This window comes from Hyperoodon ampullatus (assembly GCF_949752795.1).
Source record: "Hyperoodon ampullatus genome assembly, chromosome: 7".
NCBI classification, from domain to species: Eukaryota; Metazoa; Chordata; class Mammalia; order Artiodactyla; family Ziphiidae; genus Hyperoodon; species Hyperoodon ampullatus.
The window spans coordinates 36,868,450-36,877,705 of record NC_136920.1 but is presented as its reverse complement, the minus strand read 5'-3'; the positions used below and the strand labels follow the sequence as shown (position 1 = coordinate 36,877,705).

The 9,256-nt window shown below is 36.8% G+C and overlaps 1 protein-coding gene across 1 annotated transcript; it reads right to left on the bottom strand.

Annotated features, from left to right (window-relative positions):
- Positions 1-230: 230 nt before the first annotated feature.
- SVIP (small VCP interacting protein) lies at positions 231-7,181 on the bottom strand. Its single transcript, XM_079707950.1, has 4 exons — positions 6,942-7,181; positions 4,163-4,213; positions 3,507-3,620; positions 231-500 (listed from the first exon to the last, which is right to left on the bottom strand). The coding sequence occupies exons 1-4, from the start codon at positions 6,993-6,995 to the stop codon at positions 486-488; spliced, it is 234 nt and encodes a 77-aa protein (XP_079564076.1). The 5' UTR covers positions 6,996-7,181; the 3' UTR covers positions 231-485.
- Between the last annotated feature and the right edge of the window lie 2,075 nt (positions 7,182-9,256).

The window sequence follows — 9,256 nt, the reverse complement described above, 5'->3', positions numbered from 1 at the left end:
TTTCCCTGATGATCAGTTTAAAGGCACTAAGTCCATAAGTTTAAGCAAAAGTCTTCACATATAATGAAATAGAGATATAAGGTTAATCGGCAAACTATAAATAGCTAGGTCATTTTATAAAGGAGGGAAAATACAAGTGCAAACTTTAATATCTGAGATGTATGCAGAATTTTTCCATGCTATATATAAATATATATTCACTATTTAGGCCCATGTTTTAACTACTAAAAAACGGCAAATCACCCACTGTCTGCAGAACAGCAAATGTAGGGAAAATAAGTATTTACTGAAAGGTCTGGCCATTTTCTAAGTTTAACAATCAAAAGCATTTTCAATATTCAGTTTTGAAAAAGCACTGCATTTAAGAGACTAAAATTACAAAGTCTGAATCTTCATTTATTCAAAGAGAATAAATTAAATTGAGGACGTCCACTTGATTGCAGATATTAGTTATTGGCAGTAGACTCTTCCACTCATGTTATGCTTTATGAAACTGTCCACTAGAAAAGATAAAAATATAGAGAAAAGTAAATTTTGTTTAAAGTTATGTTACTATAGTCTAGTGAACAAACAGATAAGAGAGAAATATGGGCTATACAAATGTAAAATGATCTTTGTGAGTAGCAGTGATTAGTAAAATTTTACATTATAGTCTGAAATAAGATACATGATGGTGTAAAAATATAAAGAAATAAAACAAAATATCTGGGCAGATTAATGAGTGGTAGCTAGATTCCCAAATACCGATAATCAGTAAAAGAAAAACAAAACATCACAAAATAAGAACAACAATGAAACTACAAAATAAAAATAAAGAAATTTTTGTTTGAGGCAGGGGAGTGAAGAAACGGTTGAAATTATTAAATAATGGTCTGACAAAGTCTTTTCCTTGCTTAACTTGAGAAACTATTCCATTTGGTGTTCTGTTTAATCAAGTTTATTAAATCTGCAATAGTAAGTCCTGAAAAAGCCATTGGGATAGTACCAGAGATATTTACCAGTCTCTAAAGTAGTGTTTTCCAAGTACATTCAAGGAATTTTTTTAACATGTTTTTAAAAAATCTTTACTTAAAGTTTGAAAATTAAGAATTAATCCAAGTAAACTTGCTTTTCTTTATTTTAGAACTTCTTACAGACTTAAATACTGTGCCTTTTTTAATCTCTAAGAAAGGAATTCAATATATAACACAATATTCAGGATTTTTAAACATTTTTACTATGGGATTCTATTTTCCACAAAATATCTCTTAGGACTAGTGTTACAAACACTAGAGCAGTGATTCTCAATCTGGTTTGACATCAGACTCCTTGGGGTGCTTAAAAATCCTGATGGCTAAGTCCCACTCTCAGAGATTCTGATTGATATAAGGTCAGATCCAAGTTTCAGTCTTTTTTGAAAGCTCCTCATGAGCCACTGCTCTAGACATCTGCCACCACTCCTCTACTAGTATATCCTGAACTGATGCTAGTTTGTGTCCTGATGCTATCATCACACTGACTTCACAAAATAAGTTCTGCCTTTCCAGAACACAGTGAGCATGGCCAATGCCAAGTGTCCCAGGAAGAGGCAGCTAGTCAGGAGATGAATATATGGAGGGCATGAACACAGGGAAGGACATGTTTTCCTCATACTATGAAGTCGGGTTAGGAAGAATCTAGCTATACCACAGAACACTCAAGGCCAGCCTGTAGAACAGGCCTGACAGCAGCCCCTAAAAGAGCCTAGGCCAAAGGGTTTGAGTATTAAAGTTACTCTTTATCTTGTATTTTCCCTTCTGTTATCCCTGAGCCTCAAAAAATTTATTTTGAACTTCACTGTATGCTCTCAATGAGCAATGCAGGTGGTCAAAGAAAAAAGGTACTAAATTTAACACTGAGATGTTTTTCATTTTGAGCACTTCTGAAGGGACCAGAAGAAATATAGGGCCTAATTTATTTTTAATCTATAGGCTTCAGGGCACAGAAGCTTTGGTTTTAATTAAGAAAGCCCCTTTCTCCCTTAAGAGTTCAAAAGCTGATGTTAAATTTGTTAGGTTAGAACATGTTAAATAAGTACCTTCTGACTATACATAAAGTATCCCTTTTGTAACATTATATGTGACTTCAAGTCATTCAGAACTTCTATTTCTTCTACTATGAAAGTTGATCTCAGCATCATTTTCAGTTCCATAATTTAATTTTCACAAATTCTTTGTCTTTGAGAACTCTATATGAAGTAAATCTGGTGACATAGATCTTTATCTCAACAGAATATTGAAAGTAAGCAACTATACTTCTGATAAATATCTGTCGTATCTTCCAACTGTTTTACTTTACATTTATTCTATTCTATTATGGGGGTATATTAAAAAATAAATAAATAAATAAACAAACACAATGATCAGTTATTTACCTTAATATCAAAATCAATTATTTTATATATTGTTAAAAGTTAACTATAAAAATTATTTTCTTTTAATTTCATTTATTAAATGAGATTAGATGAAGTAACATATAATGATAAAATGCACACAGATAAATCTTATTGTTATGTGATATTCCTGAGTCAGAATCATGTCTGCTTAGGATGCTCCTGAACTGCCTGCCCCACAACTTGGGGTTGTACGTACACATATGTATTTATACAGATAGTTTTGAGAGCAAAAACCAAACCAAATGGAGAAGACAGAGAATGAGCTAAACAAGTGCTCATAAATCACTGACAAATTAAATATAAATGAAACTCAGGACATTGTCCTTTTCACAAATACCCTTGAGAAATATATTTCCTTTAAAAATGGAACAAAGAAGAAAATCTTAATATCTGAACCATTCATTTCCTGAGCTTTAACATGTAAAAGAAAACCTTTATAATCCTGCTAGACTGTAAAGATCCTCAAGTTCAGGGACGTTGTTTAACTTGTCCATCATTATATTTCTAGTGTCAAGAGCTACAACTGCTGCTATTGGGATGGGCATGTGTCAGACTCACCGGTGTACACTCTATTGTCCAAATTAACATTAACGTAACTATGATAATGAGTGACAATGGGAAGCTCAAAAATCTCAAATCATTTAGTGAAAAAAACTCAAAGAGTTTGAAGTAGTTTACAGTAGAATCCAATTTTCTAAGATTGACGTACAGAATGAGATTAGAAATGATGTCTGTCAAAATGACACTGAATTTGGATGATTTTTACTTTCTTCTTTGTGTCCTTCCATTTTGCTTAAGTTTTCTACACATTTAAGATTGCCATTAATCATATAAGTATGAAGTATTATGATATAGGGTTGAGATAAACAGGAAAAGTCTATTTTCATCTTGGGAAAAAGAAAGTAAATCTATTCCAATGAATGTTGGAATGTCCAAATAAACTGACACTTCTTCCAATCTATATTGTTCATGCTTTTAAATTAATTCACTATTTTCTGACAATCCATTTCCCGATGAAATTATTGAACAGATTGCTACTGGAGTTTTGAAAAATTCCAGGTAAATTAAACCTTAAGTAAATTTTAATACTTACCCTAAGGCCACCTTCTGGTGGGGGTCCAGATGCAGCCATTTCTTTTTCTATTTTTTCCTTTTTCTTTCTCTTTTCTTCCACAGACTGAACATTCAGAATGCCCCGAGATGCAGCCTTCAGGAAAATTATTAAGGAGTGTAGAAAAAGAACAAAAATTAATTTCCTGTTACCAAAAGGTGTTTTTTGTTTGTTTTTTGCCTTTTAGGTTTTTCTTTGGAGGTGGGGGGTAGGGGATGGGGTTGGTCTATTTTTGGTAACAAAGAATTAGACTATTTCTACAACAGCTTTACATAAAACATATGATTTCTTCATTGGGTATTTTGCAACCATACACATTTCTCCCCTAAAGTTACTTCACATCTGTCAGTGTTTTATAAGGCACAGTCATTTCATCTCAAGGAAGAATGTTATTAAAGATTCCTCCTTGGCATCTTCCATAACAGAAGACATGTAGAGAAATTTTCATACATTAAATGACATAAATGCACTAAACCAATTTATAGAAACAGAAATCATTTTGAAAATGTTTTCCTTTAATTTAAATGTCTAAGATATCAGATACCATTTTCATTAGAGAATACTACTAGTAATAGACATCTATAGAGAACAAAATGCAAATTTAATTATCTAAGGTAGAATTTTATTTTTACTCTTACCTCCTTCTGTCTTCTTTCTGCAGCCTCTGCAAGCTTTGCTCTTTTTTCTTCCTAGGAAAAATGTGTAAGAAATATGATTTAAAACAAAACCAAACATTTTCCTTGATATTTTATACTTTTATCTTATAGGTAATATAACAGTTTACAAAAATAGTACTGGCCCCAAATGTCCTACTAAGAATGCCATTATTTATAACATTTATAAAATACTCAACTTTCTGAATTTCATTCTCCCAATCAATAAACCTTCAAGGACTTCCCTGGTGGCACATGGTTAAGAATCCGCCTGCAAATGCAGGGGACATGGGTTCAAGCCCTGGTCCAGGAATATCACACACGCCGTGGAGCAACAAAGCCCGTGTGCCACAACTACTGAGCCTGCGCTCTAGAGCCCGCGTGCCACAACTACTGAGCCTGCATGCCACAACTACTGAAGCCCGCGTGCCTCGAGCCCGTGCTCTGCAATGAGAAGCCACCGCAATGAGAAGCCCGCACACCTCAACGAAGAGTAGCCCCCGCTTGCCGCAACTAGAGAAAGCCCGCACACAGCAACGAAGACCCAACACAGCCAAAAATAAATAAATTAAATAAATAAATTTTTAAAAATTAAAAAAAATTTTAAACCCTTCAAATAAGCACATGATGAGACATACACCTACATCTATATCATATATTTACATTATATATCTCATACACACATACACATACACACACAAAGTGGCCTATAAAATAATCTATTTGCTTTAAAAAAAAAAAAAAAGAGCTTACAAGCTAGTCAGGGCAATAATAAAACAAATGACATTTAATAATACAAGCAGGGGAATACACGGTTTGGTACTGCCAATTAAAAAGGAGTTTGGGTCTTCCCTGGTGGTGCAGTGGTTGAGAGTCCGCCTGCCCATGCAGGGGACACAAGTTCGTGCCCCGGTCCGGGAAGATCCCACATGCCGCGGAGCGGCTGGGCCCGTGAGCCATGACCGCTGAGCCTGCGTGTCTGGAGCCTGTGCTCCGCAACGGGAGAGGCCACAACAGTGAGAGGCCTGCGTATCGCAAAAAAAAAAAAAAAAAAAAAAAGGAGTTTGAAGCAGGCTGGTATTTTCGGAAGAAGTTCCTGAATGAAGTGAGTGAATCTCACTGAGTAGGACAGGAAGGACTAGAGGAAATTTATGAGATGTACTGTTCCATGTTGGGAAACCATGAATATTATTTTTCTATATCTATATTATTCATAATAATGTTATAAATTATGTAAATATATGACAGTAAGTAGCATTCTCTTGGGAGCTGTGTTAATAATTCCCCCATTTTCCATACCACAATACATTCATTCATTCATTTCATCCATTGGATAAATACTTATTGAGCAACTATCATGCCTCAGGAACTTTTCTAGGTGCTGAAGATACAGCAGTGAAATAATACAGATAAATGTTTCCACCCACATGGAATTTACATTCCAATGAGGACAGTCACATATAATCAAATAAATATACATCTGTCAGATTGAAGTAAGTGCTTTAGGGAAATATAAAGAAAAGTATGGTCAATAAGAAATGGAAGGTAGATGGTAGAGTGGATGGTAGGAAGGTGGATGGTAGAGTGGAGGATCTACTTTATGTAGGGTGGTGAAGAAAAGCCTCAAAGATAAAGTGACATTCAAGCAGTGAGCAATGTGGTTATCTGGGGTGGGGGAGGGGAGGAAAGGCTTAACAAATGCTGGCCGATTGGTATTTTATCAGTAGCCAGATAAACAAAATTAAGAACATTTAAAAGCAACACTAGCAAGAAAGACAAGGTGAACTTTCTCATATCAACTTCCAGGTCATTTTTAGTATTTATGATCAAATAGCTGAAGAGTTAATGTACTTCCCTAAACAACTCATTTCCTTCAACGAATTTTTAGCCAGATACAAGAGAGGAATTTAGGTGTTCCGTTATCAACTTCTTGTAAGGATTATTAAGGTAAAAATGCTGTTAAAAATTAGAAAGCTACAAAAAGTATAAATGTACTATACCACAAACCACCTAGTTAAATCTGAAATTATCCAGATAAATAACAAATACTTTCTAGTACAAGTATGTCCCAAATATTGCACGGAACAAACCTACGTATCTTTTAAATGTATTTCTTGTTTATCTGAAACTTCAAATTTAACTGGGCGCCCTATATTTTTATTTGCTAAACGTGGCAACTTTACAAACTGTACACTCGGTACTACATAAAATACTTTAAAAAAAACTTAAAAGTGATAAAGACTAAAGGTAAATCATTAATACAATATCCAATAAAGCGCAGAAATATACGAGACTTTATTGATCACCTTCTTTAAACAGCTGGTACAAATAGGAAGATGCACATCTCCTACAAGATTAAACACTTCAGTTCCCGGAGAAAGAAGGATTTCTTTTCGCACCCTAACTCCATCTACCGCATCGCCAGGAATGGCCGCCACATCGCACAGTCCACGTGCGCCTGCGTCCTACGAACTGCCAATTCTGCCACCCGGCTGAAGGTAAAGAGACGCTGGAGCCGCCTTTAGAAAGACACCGACGCGGAGGCAGCAGCCCAGGTCCGGCAGGCAGGACCTCAAGGTCCCTCGGAGCACGGCCACCATCTCCGCCACCAAGGTCCCCGTCGACGGGCTCCACGGCCCGTGCCGCCGCTTCCAACGGCCCGTCCTGGGGCCGCAGCTCGGGGCCTCCGGCGTGCCCCTCCAGGAACAGGTGCGCACGGCGCGGGCGGGCGGACGCGGGGACGCTGGGAGGCGGCCTTACTTACCAGGTCCGGCGAAGGAGGCGCGGCCTCCGTGGGACAAGGAAAACACAGCCCCATGGGATCGCGGCTGGGGGGTTCCCCTCCTGGGTCCGCCCCAGACCAGGCCGTGCGAACTGCGCGATCAGACCCGAGTCCCAGTTATGCGGTGCTCGCTCCGCCCTCAGCGGTCGGCTTGGTGACTGGGCGGCTCGGCTCCGCCCCGCTCCTCTGCCGCAGCGCCCCACCGCCGCCCCGCGGCTCCACCCCCGCCCCACCATTCCACTGGGGCTCGGCTCCGCCCCCCTGCTGCCAGCCTCCACCCTGGTCGTGCCTGGACCCCACCCCTGAAGCTAGCCTCCGCCCCACGGAGGCACCTCCCCACCCACACTTCCAGAGTCTCTGCTAGGACGGGGCCTTGATGCCAGGAAACACCTGCTGAGGGCGACATGCAGAGTAGGGGTGGAAAAGCTTGGCTACGGCCTCCAAGCTAACCCAGTTGGCTAGCCCTGTATAAACGAGTGACAAGACTCTGGATAGTTTATGCTACCCCTTTTGTAAGAAGGGACTCTGACCTCCAAGAAATTAAAGCCAAGATTTCAAGTTGATGTCAGCCCTCTTTTTTGTAAGTGCCACTCAGTACTACTTCAGTTAAGAGGGCAGAACGTGAAATCCATCACTGTGTTTTAGCATTGAGCCTCATGAATGCACCTTTAGTTGAGTTTCCTATTAGTTTCTGGTGCTTTGGATTCATTTATCCATCCAAGAGTAATAATAATGTTTGACATATTCAGAAATATTTAAATTGAATGCTTCTCAAATTGTAATAGGCATAAGAATCACCTGGGCATCTACTTAAATGAATTAACATATGAGTTAACAAATTTCACAGCCAAATGGATGTATCATTGGAAAATTGATGCAAGCATGCAGGGTTCTTGATCTTAATCTTCTGTTAACAGTTTTATGAAGCCACAAAGTTTTCCTTTAGAATTCTTTAATTTCTTACCCAGTTCAGTGCTATGGTCTAAAAATTATCAGAAGCCTGCACCTGTCAAAAAAAAATCCTTTCTATGACTCCTCTTGAAGACGAAGCATTTTTTGCAAGAGCATCGGAGTGAAATAGTGACCATCTGTAAATGACAAAGGACTTAAAAAGACATGATTGAAGATCTGATTACAGTGCAATTGACAAAGAAACTTGATTACTGCTGTGACATACAACAATTCAAGATAATTACTAACATTATGGCTGTTAACATTTTACTAAGACATAACCATATTTTTAGGAGCTCCATATAATTTCCAGTATATCTATATTAATAACATTTACCCATACAATATAAAATAAGAAAGTTTATCAGCACTCATTTGATAATGCTTCCCATGTAATTTAACATAACAAATAAGCCTAATTTGTTTAATATTCCTCTTTCTCAGATGCTTCAGGTATCCTCTCTGAAGCATCCTAGAGTTAGCTAGAAGTCAAAATAACTTTGATTAGAATCTGATATTTGGGAAGTTTTTCAAAAATATCAAAAAGGTTTCAAAATACTTGGTCACATAGGATCATATGTCACAGTAGAACAATACTTAATTACTTAACCAGTGACAATAAAATATTTCAAAAGCAACTGTCAAAAGTTGTAACAGATTACTGGTTAAAGGTAAAGAAACTTTGCAGTCAGTTATCCAAAGCAAATCAATATTTTAAGAAAACTTTGTCTTCTTAATAGAGAGAAAGCCAAATTCAGGTTTTGTACCACTTTACCTTTCATAATAAAATTAATTTACTCAATTAAATTGATTCTAAACTTTATCACTCCTGACCACACATAGATCTGCCTTTCTAAAGATTCATTTTTTTTCCCCTCACAATCTTCTACAACTTTCTATATCCACATTAATTTGTCCCTTATTTTCTTTCCCATTTAGGAATAACCAGCTTTAGGACAAAATTACTTTCTTTTCCGTTAACAAAACGCATTTCCATTCTTTATACCTTCTTTTTCCTTGCATACAAAGATGTTTTCCTTATTAATTTTTACTAGTTTTAATTACATATTTTAATTATTATAATTCTTAAACTTAAAAAACTTAGTTTCTAGTGAAAACTAAGGAGTAAGCAATTTATGAACTTGTACCATTAGCACTTTGTAGATAGGTAAACTTGTGAATACTATTTGTAGTTTCTAAAAACAGGTGATTCCTTAAAGAAAATGTCTCAGTGTGACATCAAACATATTTATTTATTTATTTTGAATTTTATTTTATTTATTTGTTTATACATCAGGTTCTTATTAGTTATCTATTTTATACACATCAGTGTATACATGTCAATC

What these genes read in the sequence shown, in the direction of transcription:
- SVIP (XM_079707950.1), bottom strand. Translation starts at nt 6,995, where the DNA reads ATGGGGCTGTGTTTTCCTTGTCCCACGGAGGCCGCGCCTCCTTCGCCG. An exon ending in CGCCTCCTTCGCCGGACCTG is followed by an intron (nt 4,214 to 6,941) that starts GTAAGTAAGGCC and finishes CATTTTTCCTAG; the next exon opens with GAAGAAAAAAGAGCAAAGCT. An exon ending in CAGAAAGAAGACAGAAGGAG is followed by an intron (nt 3,621 to 4,162) that starts GTAAGAGTAAAA and finishes ATTTTCCTGAAG; the next exon opens with GCTGCATCTCGGGGCATTCT.